We start from the raw sequence: 21,354 nt of genomic DNA, 5'->3' as shown, positions 1-21,354 counted from the left end.
CACTGTACACACCACCATGGATTTTTCTGTTGTTTTTTTTTTTCCCCTTTCTTTTTTGCAGGATGTTTTTTCTTGCCTTTTTATTGTTCCAGTGACCTAGCAACTCCACTTTGGTGGAGCCCTGCCAGGAGACTTCCTCCCGAGCCGTCTGACAGTCTCCAGCAGCACTACCCTAGGATGGGAGCAGAAGTTAAAATGACACCGGGCTGGGTCCCTATGTGGCTTTTGCTCTGGCTTCATGAGTGCTGGTGAGGGCACAACTGCCTTCCTGATGAGAAAAGCTTCCAGGGGACTTTAAAAACCCTGGAAAGTGGAAGGAGAAGCAATGTGTGGGTGATATTTTCTGTAACATTTCTGCAGGACATTACAGAAAAGCCTAGAGGGTTTTACAAGTGAATTTGGTGGTGCTGGGAGTTAGCATTTGGGATCCATGGTGCAGGCAGGGGAGTTGGAGACATTTCAGCATCGCAGGGCAGTGGAAAAGGGGATGGAGAGGAGGTGTGAGTGCTCAGAGAGCTGTGCAGTTTGGGAGATTTATTTTGGCTTGGTTTTACTGATGTTTACTAAAAACAGTGAGAAAGAAATCCCTTTGGTAAGTGCTCCTGGGACCCGTCAGCTGGTGCTGCCTTTGCTCCCCCCAGGACTGCGGGGGCTTTTCCCACATTAACACCAGGAGGCAACTCTGGAGGGACACTTCTGAGGTAGAATATAAATGAGCTGTCAAGCAAGCAATTACAGCTATGTCAGGCTTTCTGCTCAAGAAAGACAGAAAGGACATGGGTCCCGAGGTGCTGGAGGCTGAGTCCCCTCTTCACTGAATGGGCAGATGGATGGATGGATGGATGGACGGACTGGGATTTTACTGGAGCCTTGGCATGTTTATGTGGTTTTTAGAAGTATGGGTAGTCATGAGGCAGCTTATCCCTGTTGGAAGAGGACTTGTATTTGAATATATTTTTCAAAGACTCAACAATAAAACAGGACTCTTTTTTTTTTTTTTTTAATTCAGTTGTTAAAAGCCATTTAAAAACATAAGTTAATGAAAAGAGGTTCAAGGAGCTGCTCTGAGCCCTTGGTTGGTGGTTTTCAGACAGCACAGGTGGTGCCATGGATCCATGTGGTCCCAGGGATCTATGGATTGAACCAAACTGTCCAAGAAAGATGAGTAAGAAGCTTAGGATTTCATAGGCTTGAGCTGGTGATCTGGGAGTCTGCACCTCCTCAGGGAAGTGTTTAGGACACCAAAATTAAGAGGCTGTAAACCTCTTGATAAGCAGAACAATATCCTGTCCCTCCACTGTGCAGGTTTTATCCCCAGTTGTGGGCACTCCATATGCGTGCATCCCATGCTTTTGGAAAGAACCACAGATATCTGTGTACTCTTTATTTTGGAAAACTGTTCCCTTGCTTTAGGGTACTGCTTGTAAGAGCAGTAATTGGATCCTTTTTTTTTTCCTGTGGCATCTCCAAACATTGGACTCTGGGATAATGATAACAAGTGTAGGAGAAAAAATGGCCTTTGGCATCCTCTAAGGTTCTGTATGGGAGATGGTGTGGAAGTGCACAGTGTTTTTGTCTCGTAAAGCAGCACTGCAAGCAAAGTGCCATGGCCTGGCACTGGAGGGGCTGAGGATGATGCCAATGTCCCCACCCCCATGGGCACCCATCATTGGTAGTAGGCATGAACCACCTAGACCTTGGCACTCAGAGCTCCCAGGGGCTGCTGCTGGCATTAAGCCCCCATCACTTTTCTTGAGCTGACACATAAATACTCCAGTCACCTTTGGTGCCTGCATAAATCCTTCCTATTATGGTTAAAATGATTTAAAGTTCTCTGAATTGCTGTCCTGCTTTACTTGGAACCCAGTGGAGAGAGGACAAGGAACAGATGGACCAGAGCAGGGCACTGCCATGGGAAGTGTCTATAGGGTACTGCATCCAAACCAATCCCTACAACAGGGTGAGAGGCTCTGTCAAGGCTGCTTCTCCATACACCCTCTCTTGCCATCTTTCTTAATCCAGCTGGAATAATTCCTTTTCTTGATATCAGGAAAAAAAAAAAAAAAAAAGGCAAAATAGGGCTGACCGCATGTGGTTGAAAGCCTCTTGCATTTTTCCCGTGCTTAGTGCACACGAGGGACCTTCCCTGAGCAATATTATCAGTGTGTTTACGCTCAACTGACCCATCTCAAGTATGAATTATTTTTTTTAAGCTCCATTTCAGCCCCCCCGTCTCCCCCCCCCACCTCGAACTGCTTCTTTCAGAGCAAGAACAAGGAAGGAAATCGAAAATCCCAGAGAGCCCTGGACGGTCCAGATTTAGGGCTTTAGCTTTTGTTCGCACAAACTCACTTGGCTCCTAACCGGCCTCCACCCATGATCCCGACATCCGCAGCAGCCGTTCAAAACAGAGCCCAGAGCCCGGCCCCGGCAGGGACCGCAGCCACCCCTGCCACCCGCTGCGGGGCCGGAGCCCCGGCTCTGCTCCCCACTCCTTCTCCCTCACAGCCTGCCTTTCTTCCTAACCTTTTCCTACAGCCGGCAAGGAGTTTTCCAAGTTGAGATTAGCTTCCCCCCTCTGCGAACCTCGGATGATGTTAAGGTTATGCAACGTTAACAGATGTGGGCTCTGCAGTTGTAGCTGCCTGTCCTCGGGAGGAGCCTGCTTTAGCTTCACGCGCGCACAGCTCTGCATGGGATGCTCCCGGGGTGGCCCGTTGCCCTGGCAGAACACCCGCTGCATGGGCGGCCCTACCGGGAACGGTCCCCAGGGAACCGCCGCCCTCCCGAGGAGGGACTGCTCCGGAGTGAAGGGCTACTCTGGACAGCCAGTCTACTGCTCTTGGCTTTCCTTGTGTGCAAACTCAGATTATATTTGTGTTCCCCAGGCAAGAAAGTATTTTTCTGCCCTTTGAGGAGAAAAATCCCATCTGCAGGAAAGAAGTGGGTCTGGGATAGCTTGTGGTGTGCCGTGGCTGGCTGCAATGCTCCTGCCAAATGCTGTCTGTGAGGATGCTGCTCCCCGGGTGTTAGCAGGATACATCCCTCCTCCCTCCCTGCCCTAAGATGTCTGTGTGTGATCACAGTTGCTGCATAAAACTTTGTGTTGTGCTGACCCATGTTTGAGTCTTGAGCATCACCACGATGCTGCCCTGGCAGCAACCACCTCTGGAACAGGGCAGTGCCCGTGCTGCATCAGGGATGGAGACAGAAAATTGTTGGTCCAAAAGGGATTTTTCAGGAGTCTCACAAGGTAGATATCCAACTGGGCTGCCAGGGGCAAGCCCAAAGCCTCGAGAAATCAGCTGGAACTTGATCTGTTTGTCCTGGCTGAGCTGTAACTCAGCTCGCAGCAAGCTGCGGACTTGTTATGCTTGCAAAGAAAAAGTAACTCCGAGCCTCGACCTGTCTGGTGAGCATCGCTGCTAGTTTTAACTAGGAAGGAAAACACCCGTGCAGTGGGTGGCAGGAGGGTTTTGTGCTGGAAGTCAAATACTTGTCAATGACTGTGGTCGTGTGGAGTTAAACCATGGAAAGCAGTTGGCAGCTTAGGATGTGACAAAATTGTTAGTGACAGATCAGCACCTGAGTTAAAGGGCTGCTCTGCTTTAAGCCTTTAATGCATCAGGGGAGGCCAGATGGTCCTGTGTGGATTTTTTGGGAAGAAGTTTGATCTGGTCCATCTGCTCCAGAGGAGGGTTGTCTTAAAAGTCTAACTTCTGCAGGCAAGTCAAAAAGGAGATTGTGTTTGTCTTGCATTTCTGGCAGGCTTGATGGATGTGTGATCAGCTGAGATTTCATGTCTCTTCTGTTGAACAACCTGCTTTTTTGGGTTTTCCTTAGTACATGCTATGGGTTGGATTTTCCAGCATGGGCTCAGCTCCCCAGTTCAGTAGGTGCAGAGCATGAGCCATGCTGGAAAATCCAGGAAGTTTTCCTCCCTGCACCAGGACCTGGCATACCTCACATGGCAGAGTTAAAAATGCCAGATCACTCTAAAATGCCTGTGTAAATAATGCCTTCTTATTCAGCCCCTCCACTCCCTGGCTGCACTAAGAGCCAGGTTTGCTGGCGCCCACTATAAGTGGAAGGGTTGTGCTTCAGTTTATTCCCAGCAGTTCTGCAGAGCCAAAAGAGGATAGAGAAAACCCTGAGGTGGATTTCCAGGGCAAACAAGCACCAGACAAGAAACCAGCAGTGTTTTACTTTTGAACTGGTTGCATTCAATCAAGGATTGTAGCTGCAGGCACTGCTTGCTGGCATTTCCAGGGTTACTTTGTAAGAAGGGGCAATGGAATGCCTGCTGTAGCGTCCTGCTATATATTTTAGCCTGCCTGTCCGGAGCCCTTGTTGACAAATGACTTGGCAAACTGAGAAAGCAGATTTGCCTCTGTCTATAGTCATCCCCTAAGGGTTTCTTTAAGCATCTGCTGCTTTGCCTTCTCTCTGTGCAGTAAAGATGGCCCCTGAGGCTTTGCAGTCAGCATGGGCTGCACAGCTGAAAGCTTTTAGTGAGAGGGGAATGGAGAGAAATTCAGTGTGCTGCCCTCCAGCACACTCACATTTTTCAGGGCTGCTATAAATGGACTTGTGGGCTACAATTACAGGCTGGGTATCGGCTTGCAGATGAATATAGCAAGTGTCCCATGCCACTTTGCATCCCTTTGTCCAAATGGTGAGAACAAGAAGGTTGTTTCATGGGACAGGAAGTGGCAGCAGCTGCTTGGTGTGCTCAGCAAGGTGGGCATCACAACTAGTGCTAGGGCTGTCAGTAAAGGTACCCCAGGGGCTCTGTTCCACTACAGCTCTCATCTCCTTGGCCCTCTTGGTGCTCAGACTCCCAGGATGAAATACAGACTGTCCCACCTTTTTGGTGAGTTCCCACTGAAACTATTACAGATGGATAGAGGACAGCATTTCCAAAATTGTCACTTCTGTCATGGCAAGGGCAGCATCTCCAGAGGAGACATACAAGACAAGGGGGACGTGTCCCACAGATGTTTCTCTGAGATACAACTTTTTTTACAGAAAATGCTCCGAGGCCAAAAATCTTGGCTTAGCCTTCAACATCAGAGCTCTTGGGCAGAGACGGTGCCTTTAGCTGCTACCTGTGTATCATCCACATCAACCCTGTCAATACCATGCTCATGACATGCAGGACAAGTCCCATAGCCTGGTCTGTCTCTGGGCTGCAAAGTGGGGAGAGTTCCTCTCCCAAAACTGCACCTTCCTTAGCCAGGCTGCCATTCTGCCCACTCAGGAAGAAAAGGGTGTGTTGGGCTATTTTAGCCCAGGGTTATAAGGAAGATGGACAAAACTGGAATCTTGTAATTTCAGATTTGGACTTGCTTTGACTTGCTGTGGGCTTTGAAGATCATCTGAGGCTGCAATGCCAGCTAGGTCTTGGGGCTGTAAAGTAGATGGTGGCTGTTGGTTTTTGTGTGACTGATGTGCAGAGTAATCCTGACACAGCCCTGGGTGGTACCACAGGCTGGAAACTCCAATTCCTCCAGCAAATCTCACAGGAGCCACTCAGAGTAGCTGTCAGTAGTTGCTCAGCTCCAGGCTGGATGACTGACCCCAGGCTGAAGCTACAGCTACTGCACTGGGTCCTGCTGCTGGCAGTCAGCATTAATGACTGAGATGAGAAGCTGGCTATTGAGTGGCATCTTCACTCCTTTCTTAGGGCTTATTTTGGGAATATGTTTGTATTCTAGGGATCCACACAGCCACCCGTGTACTTTGGAAGATCCCTTAAAGCATGTAATGCCTGTCAATGCCCCTGTGAGAAGTCATTTTTGGGTCCATGAGATAGAGCAGATAGTAGAAATGCACAAGAAACTTGTGCAGAGAGGGGAGGAGGTTGCTGCCATTAGACATCACCATGGTGGGAAGCAACTGGAGGGAGAAGAGCTAGCGAAGCTAAAGGGTAATTCTGGCTTGAGAACCAACATTTATTCCATAAATGTGTTGTATTCATTTTCTACTGAAAAAAGAAAATTATTCTGAATTATGGGAGAGGTGGGTTTTTGGAGCAGCCTTGCATCAGGAGCAAGAGAGCAGACCCATACAAGGTCTATGCAGGGTAAGCAGGAGCTATAGCCACGTTTGCTTACAGAAAATGGACATGCAGATGCACAAGCTTCATCTTGTTTCTCATATTCTGGTAGAAATTACTGTCAGATGTGCCGAAATGTCCATCAGTTTGGGGTGCTTCAGCACCTGGATGGGCAGTATAATCCACACCATGCACTGATCTCTTCTGTCCCTGGTCCCTTGTGGTGTCTGGATGGGTTATACCAACCCTCCTGACTCCCCTACAGTTCTCAGACAGATTCCCACCAGCTCTCTGGAGGTGATGGGTTTCGAGGTCAGGTGTTAAACAAACACTGGCCAAGTGCTCATTGGGGGAAGAGTCGTGGAGCCCTCTCCTCTCCCATCTTACACTCAAGATGGGACACATGGGCTGTGCTGGGGTCCAGCTGCCCATCAGCTCAGGAGACCTACATACTCCTCCCATGGACTCTACACTGTGCCTATCTCCATCAGTTATTTGTTTAAGGCTTTTCTTTTTGCTCCTTTAAAGATTTATTTCTCCTAACACACACGCACACACAAAAAGTATGACGGTGCTGAATTGAATTAATCTTGTGCACAAAGGTGGGTTTCTGCATTTGGTCCCACAGACCAATCTAATTTCCATTGGTGTAAATCCAAAAATGAATTTCAGGTCTCTGTTCTGATTATGCAAATTTTTTCTCTCGTGTAAGTAAATGAGTTCAGAGCTTGGCCTTGGTGTTACTGCAGTGAGCCGAGCCTGCACATCCAGTGCTGATGGGATCTAAATTCTTTTCTTGTTTTTCCTTTTAGTCATTGAAAGCAGCTATCAGGAGGGAAGAAGTTCAAACACAGGGATAAGGACTCCTGGTGCTCCGGTGGACAGAGTGGAGCTGGTGACGATGCTGGCTGGGAGCAGGGAGTGGGCATCACTTCCTACCAGGCACGGAGCGGTGCCAGCAGCGAGTGAGGTCACGGGGCACATTGGTCCTCTGGCTGGCAATGGGAATGTCACCCCATCAGGAGCAGGACCTCTGGGCAAACCATCTGCTGGGACAGCAACCCACCTGCCCACCCACAGCCATCCTCCCGGTGAGTTTTATTGATGTGAGGGTCCCCGTTTGCTGTGCCCAGCCCATGGACTGAGCATAGCCAGTGGGTTAGGAGTATTCCTGCCCCACAGCTAGAAATGCAGACTTTTGGAAGAAATCCAATCCCAGGAAAGCTGATTTTTTTTTATTTTTAACATCACAACAAAGATGATTCTCAGGAGATGCCACTGGTTTTGACCACTCAGCAATACCCAGAGAGTCCTGCCCATCCACAGAGTTCAAGGGCTATGCACAGAGCAGAGACCCCCCCGAGGCATTCCCATCCCTCCTTCGCAGGAGGAGCTTAACCCCATCACAAACCCAACCTAGGTTATAAGAACCTGAGTTAAGGATGCCTAAACAGCTGTGTCATGATTCGTAGCTGAGGTCTTTACATGGAAATCCTGCAAGTGAACACTTCCCTCTGGGCTTGTTCATAATCTTCAGTCATAAGTAAACTAATGTACTCTTCTGAGCATGCACTTAAATCAAAGCCTGTTTCCCACAGCAGCAGAATAAGGCTGTGCTGATCATCCTGTCCCCACCTCAGGTTTTTTTTTTTTTTCTTCTGTTCTTATGGACTAAAATAAAACATGCCCAGGCTGCCAGCTGCCGGCTGTCCTGGCACCAGCTCCTTACTGCTTTTTGCATTTTTAATGTCTTTAAAAAAAAAAATAAATCTGTGTTTCTTTTGCCATGCACAAATGAAGACAAAGCTTGAAATGCCATTATTGTTTGATGGCAGAAACCCTCTGTTCCTGCCAATCCCTCTTGTAGTTAAACTGTGCTCTGTTAAACAGAGGAAACGTGAGGGATGCAGCTGTGACCCTACCTATTGCATATAGCAGGGCTGGGTAACACTGCAGGTGATGCTGCTGCCACCCAGCCAAGACAAAATAACTTTTCCAGGGGAACATGACCCTCTCTGTGTTGCTTTCCAGATGCTGGAAGCCATCACCGTGCTGCAGGCAGCCAGGAGAGAGGCAAGAGGGCTCTGGCTTTTCCCAACAGCCCTACAGCTGCTGAAAGGACACCACCAGGCTTGGAAACCGCCAGCACTGATTTGGCTGAGGGGACGCAGGGTGGGCACCCTGGGGCCTGGAACATGCTGGGGTTTAACAACACGATGAGGACAGTGCTGCTACCTTCATCTTCAGAATCTCATCACCCAGGTGAGCCACCCCAGTTCATCCTGGGAGCACTGAGCAAGTGTTCCAACGCCTGGGAACAAAGTGCTGCCGCGCAACTAGGCATTGGTTAAGTGTTGTAGAGCTTTGTGGATACAGTGCTCCACTACTTGCTCAGGACAGTTTTCTGACTTGCTTCATGCATGAGGGCAGAGAGGAGGATCCACGTGGCTTCTCCTGACATGGAAAAATATAAATTACTTGGTGCAGCTCCGAAACACAAAGTTGCTGTGAGCACAGTGCAGACAAGGGGCCTGTGGTCTGCGAGGCAGGTAGAGGGTAACAGCAGGGGATTCTGGGCTCTCATTTGCTTTCTCCTATTCTCTTGCAGGCACTGGCAGCCCCTCTCAACTGGTGAGCAGTTGGGTGGGCACAGAACTGTCCAGCAGCTCCCCTGTGGACTCTGCAGCCACTTCACCCAGCCCCTCTGGGAACAGTGGGGGGACCAGCCGTGGCTCTGCCCTCCCTGGCTCCCTGGGACAGCCCCGATCCTCCCCCCGAGCTTCAAGTACCCAGACTGGTGCAGACCAGGTCATGCTACACCTCAGGGGTGTCACAGGGAACTCCACAAGCCCTTTGCTCACAGCATCGCCTGTCACTGACAGCACTTTCAGAGGTGAGCTCTGCTGGCCCATGGCTTTGTTTTATTGATTTGAAAAGCCTTTTTGTAGCTTTTGCTTTCTTGAAACAGAGAAGATGCTCTGTTTTGCATGTGCTCTGGTTTTTATTATTTGGATGGTTAGCTGAAATTCCCTGCTGAAATCAGGAAAAAGCAGTGGAAAAAAATAATTTGATCCAACCCCCCCAGCATTTTCCACTTAAAAAAAAGGTTCTTTGGAGCTTATCACAGTGTTTTCTGCAGGGTGGGTGTCTGCAGCTGTGAAATATCTCCACTGGTCCAGTGCCAACTGCAGAGCCAGGGCAGCTCCCAGCCCCACCTGAGCTGTGTCTCCCACCAGAGTGGTGCTGCAGTGGGGCAGGAGCTTGAGAACCCACACTTATGGCCCCACTGAGTGGGTTTGCCCTCAGCTAGTCAGGGTGAGATGCCTGTGCTTAATAACTTGGCTTCCCCTCACTTGCTCTGCAGCAGCCGACTTCTAAAGCTCTCAAAAACAGACTTTGCCCCACTCTGCGTGAATCCACTGAAGACCTGTGTTACTGAGTCCTTATCCTGTGCCCAGGGCTTGCCAGAAGCAAACACATCTCTGGGGTTCTCACAGTGACATGTCCCTTCCCTCTGCCACAGCTGTTGGGAGCAGCTCCAGGGCTGTGGAAAAGAAGAGATCCGGTATCCAAAGGACAGCCCCTGGCTTCACGGCTCGCCCCCTGGCCTCGGTGCCCTCCTCAGTGGCCCTGGCACAGGGACATTTCCCTGGGCCCTCCACGGAGCACCAACTCACCCCTTCTCACCCAGCTTTGGAAAGCACTGCCACAGGTGAGCTCAGTTGGTCTACAGTTTGGTATTTTACCTACTTTCGTGCTTCCTTAAATATTTTCCCCTGTGTCCCATTAAGGCCTGGGATGTGTAAGGAGCTGCAGGCTCACATGGCGATGTGGCTACACTCAGGTTTCCTCCCTTTGCTGTTTGATGCAGTTTTCAAGCCACCAAAAAACCACTAAGAGAGCCTGGGCTGATTTCCACCAGTCTTAGAGCAGAGGTGGGATTTAAAGGCAAGTCTCTGCAGTCCTTTTCCCATGGGGTTTCCTGCTGTCTGAGCCACCCTGTTCTCATGAAACCTGGCAGCAAGCCCCGAGTTTCGAGCAAGGTCTTCCTGTGGTGAGGGGATTCATTCCTTTCCAAAAGAGCACTTTGTCCAGATTGAAAACTTCCTATGCTTAATATCTGTATGTGTGCTGTAAGCATCTGGGAAGAAAATGGATCCATCTGTTTATAATTTCATATGTATAAATCCAGTTTTTTTATTGTACTGTAGCCGTTGGAAGCAGCTACCAGCCGTCCAGCAACTCAGCCACGGAGAGGAAAGTTTTGGATTTCCCTGCCACCAGTGCCTCCAGTTCCACAGCAGCCACCAAGGGTGGAGGGAGGACATTAAGGTCTCTGCCAGCCAGCACCAGGCTGGTCAATGTGGCAGAGATTTCCACCTCTGGCACTGAAATCATGAGCTCTTCAGCCCAGACCCCTGGGATGTCTGCAGGTGCCCTGGATGGTGGTGGCAGAGGTATCACAGACCCCTTGCTCACGGGCTTGCCACCTGCTTCACAAAGCACTTCCACGAGTGAGTTCTGATAGACAACTGTATATCTCAGAACATTATTTAAAGATTTATTATTAACAGAATACATCCTTTTTATTTTAAAGAAAGGAGGAATAATATTGTATTTGGCACATTCTGTACATTTTAAAACATTTCACAGAAATGAAAGTGTGGATAAATATTATTCCTGTTGGAAGGGAAGGATAGATTTTCCTTGAAAACTTTCAATTTAATTTTGCTAGCAGCAACTTCAGCATTTCCTATTTAGAGACCATTTTCCCCCCATCTTAATGATTTCCCAGTATTAAATATTTCTGTATTGAATATTCACACATATGTTTTCTACATCTACTGATAGTAGATGAAAGGGGATGCGAGGGGATAGTAGATGAAGTAGATAGGGATGAAAACTATCCAGGAGTTTTCGTTTATGTGTATGAAGTTTTGTATTTCTTTTCTTGTTTTTCAGCCTTTAGCAGCAGTTACAAACCCAAGAGCGTCCCAGCTGCAGAAGAGGTGATGCTGCACTCAGGCACACGTGCTGCTGACATGCCCAGCGTGGCAGTGGGGACTGCAAATGGCCACATAGCTGGGCTGACAAGAGGCTCTGCCACCAGCAGCGGCCCCACAAGCTCTTTGGGGGTGACCTCCTCCTCCTTAGGGACTGGGACACATCATCCCAACAGCTCACGGGAAGCTACTGATCTCCCAGCCCCTCCCAGGGATCCTTTGCTCACAAGCTCCATCTCTGCCTCCGAAAGTACGCCCAGAGGTAAATCTGTTAGTCTGAGAGCTGTCTGCCTTGGGGCTGGATGAGACTTCACATCCCTGCACTGTTTTTCTTTAGATACGGCCATCCGTCACTATTGGATACATGGATGTTTTTGTTACTGTCTGCACAGGGCTGGCAGTGGGGCGGGTGGGAAGGGGGAGAGTGGATCTCAGCTTTTGGGTGAGAAAGTGAAAAACATCAATGTTCTCATTGCTAATGAAACCCCTGTGCTGGGAAAAGCATCAGTTACAAATACATGCACACACTTTTACTGTGCCAGAGATACTTGCTGGGGATTTGCAGCCATTGTCTCATGCTATGTCTGCCATGCAGGCTGGTCTGTAGGGCATGGGGTTTTGATTTTCATGGCTTTTTGTAAGGCACAGGTGCTTGAACTTGAGAGAGATTCACCTCTTCTCAGAGCAACACCTTCAGTTTCTCAGTGGGCAGTTTAGAAATGCATACCATGCAAACAGTCACTCAAATGTATAGCTCTGTATGCCTAAATCAAACCCTGTTTTATTGTATCTTAGGTGTCAGAAGCAGCCAACGACCAGTTAACAGCTCAGTGGCAGAGAAAAACCCCTTCCCTTCCTCACCCACCAGTGATTCCATTTCAGCCATGGGCAGCAGCAGGGGTGGGAGGACCCCAAGGTCTGCCACGACCAGCAATCGGTGGGCAGCAGAAATCTCCACGTCCAGCAGTGGCACGTACAGCACCTCGGGCACAATCCAGTCCTTGTCCACATCTCCTGTGAGAGAGACCTACGGAGTTCATGGGTCCATAGAAATGACGGATTTTGTCGAGCGGGTAGCAGACTCTTCCCTAACACAGTCTCACTCTCCTTCGGAAGGCCCTTCCCCAGGTGAGCTCATATTAGAAGTGAAATACCATTTTTCTTAGAAGCCAGAGGGGGACTATTACTACAGCTTGCTTGACTCTTTTCTGCTGTGCATAATATACTGTTTGGAAGGATGCAGTGTGATTTTGTGTCTGAAATATTTCTGCTCTTGCTTGACCAAAAAAATGTGGTTTAAGTTTTTTACAGAAGGGGCACATGTGTGGAAAGTTTCATCATGCCAAGAAAAGTAATTAACTTTCAAATAGCAATCCTTTTTTAATATCTCCAGTTGCTATCTCCATGTTATAGGCAAGAGAACTAAGCAAGTGAGGATTAGATCACATCCCTGCAGTCTAGGGGATCACACTTCAGTACCTACCTTCTGTCTTGCCTCTTGGAATATGCTGCTTCCCAGAAATTGAACCAGCTCAACAAATTTAGGGCAGCTTTGAATGTGGTCTCTGAGGTCCTTCTTGCTGCTTTGGGTCCTTCATACTGTGGTGCTGAAGGGTCTGATTGCCCTGATCCCATTTCTTCAGACTTCTCAGCACAGTGCCTTGTCTGAACTGATTTCCCGGCTTTTCTGGGTTGTCACGGTATTTGTTCTAGCAGCATGGAGTGCACTCAGGCACATAATGGTGAAATCAAGTGCACAGCATTAGTATGTCAACAGCTCTTATTTAATAGCACTTTTCTCAGCATAAAACTATGTTTTTTAGAAGACAATTTTTTATAGGAAGGATTTATGTATTTAAAATTTCCTGTTTTCTCTGGATTGACATCTTCTCATATTTTCTACTTGTGTTTGTACTTGCTGCCTCTGGGTGTTACTGGAAGAAAGTTCATTTCTATTTATAGTTTCATATGTGTAAAAATGTAAATTGTTCCTTTATCACATTTTAGTTCCTGGAAGCAGCCATGTGTTGTTCAGCATCCTGTCAACAGAGAGAACCAATTTCCCTACCGCTGGCACCTCCATGTCCATAACAGGCACCAAGAGTGGAGGGAGGACGTTAAGGTCTCTGCCAGCCAGCACCAGGCTGGCCCAAACAACAGAGATGTTCACCACTGGTACCGAAAACATCAGCTCTCCAGGCCATTTCCAGTCCTCTTCGGGAACACAGGGTGGTGGAGACAGAGATGCCACTGTGACGTCCACGAATCCATTGCTCCCAGCCTCACCATCTGCTTTGGAAAGCACTTCCCCAGGTGAGCTCTGGCCACCTCTGTAGACATCAGACCTCTGTGGAGAAGTGAGGGTATGCTAGAATGTGCTGGACATTATAGATGAAAATTTCAACTTCCAGGGAAAAATGCATTATCTGTTTCTTGCATTTAGTCACCAGAAAAACCCAGCCTTACTGCCAGAGCAGTCTGGCCTTGAGAGTTGCTGTGTTTTCAGAGACAGCACAGTTTCAAGACTGCCCCATTGGCTTTGTTTATATAAGCAGGAGCAGCACCAGTCATTCCTAACTCCCAGCCTGGGATGCAAAGGCAATATATACTGATCACATACAAGCCTGCCATACTTTCTTCTGAGTATCAGGGAGTTGGGTGCTGTGTAATCTCACCTCACTCATTGCAGGTGCTATGGTGGCAGTGTGGGCATGTGGTGTCCATGCTGGGACTGCGGCACTGGGAGCAGTGCTGAAGGGAAGCAAACCCAAAACCGCTCCCATGACTTGTTCCTAAGTACCCTCTTCAGGGTATCTTCCTGTGAGCAGCACCTCCTTGCACAGAAAAGGGTTGTGTCTTCACAATTAGTGTTTTCTCCTGGTTGGGATCTTCTGACACAGTCTCTCTGTGGGGTCAGCCTGAGGGTGGTGGTGGAAGAGAGCACGCCTGCCTGTTCATAGCTTAGGGTGCATAAATCCATCTTGCTTTGCCCTTTCTCAGCAGAAGGGACCTCGGCAACAGGAGGACACCTGCCTCTCACCAGTACGCCCAGTTCAGGGATAATCACCACTGGTGAGGAGAGGAGCACCGTGCCCATGTTGGACACCCATGGAGCATCCGGTGCAGCAGGGAGTTCTGCTCCTGCTCCACCCCGCACCAGCACCTTGGACATGGTCCTCCTGCTGTCCTCATCGACAGAAGAGCCTGGGAAGCAGAGTGATGTTTCACAGGGCGATGCTGGACTCAGTGAGCTTCCAACAAAGCTTCTGCCTGCATTTTCTCCCAGCATCTCAATGCCTTCACCTTCACCAAATGCTTCAGGTGGGTCTTGTGATTTCCCAGTTTGCTGAGGAGGATATCCCTCCTCCTCACCTGCCTGCCAAGCTCCCACCCGTTCCTTTTCTAGCTTCAAACTAGATTTGTGGTTTTAATAAGCCTGGTTTATAGTGAAGGGCATCTGAGTGCTGCACAGTTGGTGAGTTACTCACCTAATGGCACTTGAGGCAGAGCTCCTTGTGTCAGGACTGGGCAGCCAGAACAGCTCTTCTGAACCACTTGTGAAGGCTGCCATGGAGCCTTGGCCTCAGCCTCAAACCTGGGGAACCTGGCACAAGATGTGGTGGGGAACTGGTAGAGCTTTTACCTTTCCTTATATCCCAGTTATTGTATGTTTCAGCCTCAGCTCTGCTGCCAGGGTCCCACTAGAGAATGATTTGAAGCCCACTGGTCAGCCCAAGGGAATTTTCTGCAGGACATTCAAGACCAGGTTCTACGTCCCTGCCATACTTCTCCTTCAGAAAAACCATTCACCCCAATCTGTTTTATTTTTCTGGGGAAAAAGTACAGACCATCTGGGAATCCCACTTAGCAAATAAGTGACGTTCGTCACCAAGTGTCTGCTGTGGGGGTTGAAATATTCAGATTTGACTACTAGTAGAGGCCTCAAAGGTATTATTAATATACAATGTGTGTAAATATATGATATGTACGGATATCTCTGCTTTGCAGTTCCAGGGAGAGAAAGAAGGGTTTCTGGTGTTCCTACTGAGACCATGTACATCTCGACCACAGTCTCCAGCCACAGGGAGGGGACATCTCAAGCTGCAGCTAGCCACAGTATGTGGAGCACAGAGGCAGAAAGCCTCACACCTCACCTGGACACAGCCGAGGGGACACGCATCGGCCCCCTCCCATCCTCCACGGCATGGCCTGGAGTGAGACACATGCCTTCTGGCCGAGCAGGGTACCCAGAGCCCAAGGTCACCCTTTCATCCAGGGTCTTCACCTACTTCTCAGCTGCTGGTGAACCTTCCAGTGAGTTTTCCTGAATTCTGGGATAGTGTTTGACTGCTGCTGCCTTCCCCTCCTCCATGGTGTTGATATGACCTCTAGCATGTGTCACAGCTGTTGCGGGTGTCATGGGTAGGATTTATAAGTGGTGGTGGTTCTGCCCATTGGTGTTGTATATCTGCAGCTGTTGATGCTCAGCAGGAAAGGCCTCAAGAATGAGATGCAGCTTGTCGCTGTAGGACACATCAACTACTTGTCTGGGTTGGGGTGATTATTGTAAATAACATAAGTATACTAGTATGACTCTAATGGTAGTAGTTGTCCCTCTGGATTTGGATAGTCCTATTTTTTGGAATAGGCTTTTTGTGTCAAATCCACATTTAAGATAGATAGATATGTGAGATCTACTTCATATGTTTTTAATCTGTGTTCTTCTGTGCAATTTTATTAATCTGCATTTCCAAACAGAATTATTGTAGAGCTCACATGATGCCTACTTTTCGATCCTATTCCAGCCATTAGCATTAACCATCGCTCCCTAAGCAGCTCAAGTGCTGAGGAAAGGGTGTCCAGCCCCATCACTGATCCTGTGTACAGTTCATCCACTTCTGCCGGTGGTGAAGAGAGGATGCTGCACTCGGCGATGGATGGCACCTTGGCTGGTGGCATGGGGAGATCTTCTCCCTATGCCAAAGGTGCCAGCTCTCCAGGGCCAGCTGAACCAACATCGGTGGAACAGGGTGGGACAGCCAACACCTCTACCAACAGTGGGGGCTTCACAGACCTTGCAACAGAGACCGTCTTCGTACATTCTTCAAAAATACCCACTTACTCTTCTTTCCAAAATGATCTCACAAGTAAGTTGATGTCTCCTGATGTACATCTGGGAGGAATTCACGTTTTCCTGTTTTCATCTATGTTGTACGTAAAGTTCTTATTCATTACTACATGCGGTGCCACCGGTGGGTTCACTCAGGGTGTTGTTTCCATCAAAGGACTCAAAGCCAGACCCTGCATAGATGGGAAACTGTTCCAGAAGTGAAATCATGAACCCTCCTTTTTTGATGGCTGCATTACTTTTTTTGCATCCTAACCAGTTTCTTTTGGATGATGCTTTGAGAATTGTTTCATGATGACCTAAGTCAGTAGTGAAATTAAACCAAATTTTCAATACCTTATTTTTTTTTTAGAGATGACTGAACTTAGCTGTACATCCTGAAATTTGTATTATAGGATTGACTGCACCTTTTATGCTAAATAATCTGATTTTTTTGCTGATGGATATGCTATTCATTTAGGATTTCCTGACTGCAAAGTTTTGAATCAATGAGTTTATGATAAGCTGGAAATTAGCATAATGTAATAATTTCATCTTGCAGAGGAATAAGTTCACTGTGGCTAAAAACAAAATGAAGAAGATGGATATTCTGTAGATGGAAATGGAGGATAAGAGGAAGAGGATATGAGTTATTTAAATTATGAGTGATAAAGAGAACAGATGGGTTTTCCTGCTTAGTTTGCAACAAATATCATGGAATGTTAAGTGCTCCATCTCTTCAGAAAAGCAATACGTGAAGAACGGTGTTTTGGAAACCTACACGTTTCATGGGAGCCTTGTGTCTGTCAGGATTCCCCTTTTTGGAACCAATTAAAGAGTGTACAAGATCCCTAATTCCATACCCATGCTTGGATGGTGCTCCAAATTTTTAGAAGAACAGGGACCACTTCAGAGACAAGAACATCTTCTGTATTTAACAAGTGGTTTTAATACGTCATCAAAATACTTCCATATTACTGTGTCTTTCTAATATATTTTGTCCTTTTACTCCAGACTTTTCAGGTAGCCATCAGCCAGTCAGTAGCATTGATGCTGCTGAGAAAAGGACCTCGGTTTCTCATACGGATGGCACATACATTTCAACCACATATACCAGAGGAGGAGAAAGGACCCTCCTGTCGATCTCCAACAACAGCACCTCTGCTGACTCCTCAGAAAGTTCCACCTTTTTTTCTGAAATTTCCAGCCCTTCTGACACCTCAAAATCGTCTGTGTCTCAGGACAGGTGGACCAATGCATCCAGTGATAGCAGTGTTGTTGAACCATCTACAGAGCCGCTACTGGTACACTCTTCCAAACTCTTGACTTCTGCTTCTACAGGCAGCACAGAAAATACAACTGTCTTCAACACTGGCTCTGAGTTGTTGGCCACTAACAGGTCATCTCTGTCTTCATCAGCATTTCCAGCATCTTCCTCACTGTCATCGCTGCATCACTTGCTGTCACCAACACCACCACCAAGTCATCTGTTTACACCGTCAGAATCACCTGAGCCACACTTGTCCTCTGTGATGGCATCTTCACCTCCTTTGCAGGCTTTTTCGTCCTCCTCGCCCACTTCCTCATTGTTGTCCCCATCTTATTCATTAACATCTTTATTGCCTCTGTTTTCATCACCCTCTCCCATCTCTCAGTCCAACGACGATGATCAAGCAAGCACCACTGTAGCTACGATGGTGGTAGTCAGGCACGTGCCCTCCACAGCTGCCATGGCTGGGAGCTCACCCAGAGAGACCAACAAGCACAGTGTCACACACCAGCCCCAAAACAGTACCACCTTCAACTCCACTGTGTCTCCTCTCCCTACGGCACCTATGGAGCTGCTTGGTGGACGCTCCGTGTCCATGTCCACTCCTGTCACAGTAACAGAGACTGCCTTGCCTAGGGCTGCCACTACCCGGGAGGGCAGCTCTGAGAAGGCAACACCACTGCTCACCACGGCCAGTCTTGCTCCACGGGCTGGTCCAACAGATGTACCCCGGAGTCCCTCCCCAAGTGCAACAAGCCACAGCAACATTGTCCCTGCAGTGGCACTGACCACGGTGAAACCTCCTGTGCTGACAACACCGGCCAGTCGCCGGCCAACCCCAGGTGAAGCTACCACCACGAAAGACCAGAGAGCTCAAACACCCACTGCCACTAGGCACATCTATACCACCAGTGAAAGCACAGAAGCTGTGGATCCCACCACTGCAAAGCCTGGCAAAGTCACCGAGGAAGACGTCCCTGTTACAAGTCCTTCTGAAGCCCCTCCAACCATCAAGACCACTGTGAGAATTGCAACTACTTTGGCTGCTACCAAGCCAACCACTTTTCCGCCACCCAGTAGCACAGTGGGGCTGAGGACGTCGTCTCCAGCCACAGGTAACGCGTATAATGGCACTCATCAGTGGTGGGGCAGGGACGAGGAGGGCAGGAACACCTGGGTCCCAGTTTTAAGCATCTTTGAAGGGTTGTGTACATATGTATGACAAGTCTGTTGTCAGCAGGGTTTGAGGGCAAGACCTCTGTCTCCGTGTTGGTATTTTTAGCAATCAAGTTGAACTGCTGGAATAAGGGTGAGCATTTTGGTGAACTTTTATGATAGACAGGTTAAGCTGAAATTTGACAGTTTTGAGAAAATAAAGCTGGCTGGCCTTCCAGGTAAGCATAAGGATGCATTTTATATTTACTGATAGGTTAACAAAATTATTTGATATCAATTAATATATATCTTATTAATGAGAAAATACAATTGTCCAGCACTTGGTATTTTTGTTGGAACTGCTTCTGTTATTACAGCCTATGGTTGTTTTCTCCCCATCTCACTGAATAATCTCCTACTCAAAGGCCTGTTGCTTCTCTCAGTAGGCTATGTACCATAGTCTTACTCAGTGTTTCATTACAATAATTTATTACCACTGCCAGGCTCCTTATCTTCTCAAGTAAATACATTTACTGAAGTTTTATATGAGTGGATATTGACTGTGTGTTTGAAGTTCAGAGCCTGGCCTTCATGCTGCTGTAGGATATTGTGTGCACTAAAGGCACTAATCTGAGTAAAGTACTGGCAATAATATATATACCATCCAATAATTAAGTATTTAAAGGTTATTTATCAGGCTGATTGGTTTTAATTATAGCTATGGCTTCATGAAAAAAAATCACTGTAGGGGAATGAATTTTTTTTAATTGAAAAATTAAGGTAACGTATCCTTTTTAGCAACTGATTCAAACTTTTGCCAAATTATTCTTTCCCTTGAATACTGAGATTTGCCATTTGTCAGAATACAAAAGATCCTTCTGCTGCCTTGGACATGGTGCTTTGTTCGTGGGCACTCACTATCACAAGAGCTGCCCTAGTCCCTGCAAAAAAAGTGTACAAAACGCAAATTGAAGGATGGCCAAGTGAAAGCCATTGTTTTAAAACACACCCACTCATTTCTGGCTGCTTAGATTACAGACACTAAAGGGCCTTCTTGCTGATGCTGAGGTAGCTGTGCCAGGCTAGCTGAGGCGTGAGATTACATCGAAGGGTGTTTCCCACTGCAGAGGTTGGCTTTGGACTGTTGGTCTGCAGGGCCTGCGTGATACCGTGGGGCACCGCGGTGCCATCAGAAATGCACACGTGGGTTTTGCTCTTGTGCCTCATGCTTTAACCACAGAGCCAATCCTTCCTGCCTCTGTTGCAGCACTCAGCAGCAGCCATAAACTAGGTATGAGTGGTGTGTGAGCTGTCTTGTCTTGTAGCACCTTGTTGCTGACAAGTCCACAGCCCTGCCTATGGTCTGCCCTTGCACATGTGTGTGACACGCATTTGTGCTCACGTGAGTCACACGCACAGCAAGAGGAGCCTCTTTGACGGCACTTCTTTTTTTTTTTTTTTTTTTTGAAGGGGAATAATGGATATCTTCTCCAGAATTTGCAATTTGAGTTAGTCAATCTGTGAATGATCTGAGACTGTGGTCATTAATCCCTGATACACCATATATCACAGTGGTCTCTGCTCCCCAAGCCCTTGCTCACCCAGCAGAAAGGGCATTATATGAGTGGTGGCACAGGCAGGTACCACTGCTGTGCCCATCCCCAGGGTGGCACGGAGGGGCCCTGGAAAAAGAGGTGATAGCAGCCAGGGCTGCCCCCACCATAACTGGATAATCTACAGATTACTGTATCAGTGTTCAAGCACTAGCTTTGGATCACGGAAACAGGGCTTGGATGAAAAGGGCAGGTCTTGGTGAAGCAGCCTATGCTCCCATGTCTAGCTTTGGATCTCGAGGTTCGTTCTTTGTTCTCTCAATCAATAACTGTTGGGTGGTTTGCCTTTAAAAAGCACTCTGAGGTCTTCTGATGAGCAGTGCTGTAAACAAGCTGAGTGTTCATATTAGCATGGATCCACACTGGACCCCAAGGGCTTTTGAATGAATATTCAAGTGGCTTATATTTATTCTTTCAGCTCCAACAGAATAATTAGGAACAGGATAAATAGTAAGTGCAAATGATGCAATGAAGCATCTGATAATGCTCAGGGAGTCACAGGAGAGCCAAGTTGATCTTTTTTAGCCCAAAAATTGATAATTTTTATGATTCAGTAGCTATAACCTGAGAATTTTTTCTGCTTTTGTAGATGTGGATAAATGTCTTTCCAACCCTTGTCCTGCGCTGGCCACCTGCAACAACAGCCATGGCTCCTATGTGTGTCAGTGTCCTCTTGGATATGAGATGGAAAAAGGAAAGTGCAATTTAGGTAAGAAAACAAAAATTAAAATCCAGGGAAGGGCAAGATGGAAATAATTATCTGTAATCTTCTAAAATAAATTAACTTAGGCTCAGACTAGTTCAGGAGTCTAATGTTCCTTCCAGCCACCACTCTTGTCAGAGCCTTTTACTGTTTACACGAGTACGGTGCCTGATGCCTGTTGTGTCGAGCTGCCCGGGGAGCAGGCACAGAGATAGCTGAGGGGTTATTGAAAATGCAGCAATGGAGTGGTGGGCTCAGGCTTTCAGTAAGGACAGATGTGCCCCTGCTGTTCCTGATGTGTTTTACAACCCCCAAAAAGCATTCAGCAGCTTGTCCTAGCTCCCAGCCCTGCAAACTTCAGTGACAGCACTTGGCTTGGGATAAGTGAGCAGGGCTATTGTGTAACCTGGCTTCAGTGGGATCAGCCATGTGCAGAAAATTAAGC

General features: G+C 47.7%; 1 protein-coding gene across 3 annotated transcripts in view; it reads left to right on the top strand.

Annotated features, from left to right (window-relative positions):
* HEG1 (heart development protein with EGF like domains 1) overlaps positions 1–21,354 on the top strand; it is a 54,864-nt gene that overhangs the window by 12,257 nt on the left and 21,253 nt on the right. For 2 of the 3 annotated variants that reach the window (XM_050339743.1, XM_050339745.1), the window contains exons 2-14: positions 6,871–7,149; positions 8,090–8,320; positions 8,667–8,951; positions 9,582–9,770; positions 10,270–10,572; positions 11,021–11,323; positions 11,857–12,189; positions 13,069–13,374; positions 14,062–14,382; positions 15,070–15,375; positions 15,867–16,208; positions 17,183–18,553; positions 20,796–20,915. In XM_050339743.1, coding sequence (XP_050195700.1) covers positions 6,871–7,149; positions 8,090–8,320; positions 8,667–8,951; positions 9,582–9,770; positions 10,270–10,572; positions 11,021–11,323; positions 11,857–12,189; positions 13,069–13,374; positions 14,062–14,382; positions 15,070–15,375; positions 15,867–16,208; positions 17,183–18,553; positions 20,796–20,915 — 4,689 coding nt within the window. The remainder of the gene's footprint in view (positions 1–6,870; positions 7,150–8,089; positions 8,321–8,666; positions 8,952–9,581; positions 9,771–10,269; positions 10,573–11,020; positions 11,324–11,856; positions 12,190–13,068; positions 13,375–14,061; positions 14,383–15,069; positions 15,376–15,866; positions 16,209–17,182; positions 18,554–20,795; positions 20,916–21,354) is intronic. The other variant, XM_050339744.1, reaches the window with a different exon arrangement.

This window comes from Myiozetetes cayanensis, unplaced genomic scaffold, assembly GCF_022539395.1.
Source record: "Myiozetetes cayanensis isolate MyiCay16 unplaced genomic scaffold, myiCay2020 scf9, whole genome shotgun sequence".
In the NCBI taxonomy this organism is placed as follows: Eukaryota; Metazoa; Chordata; class Aves; order Passeriformes; family Tyrannidae; genus Myiozetetes; species Myiozetetes cayanensis.
The sequence above is the reverse complement of the archived record's forward strand: the minus strand, read 5'-3'. Positions and strand labels throughout refer to the sequence as shown.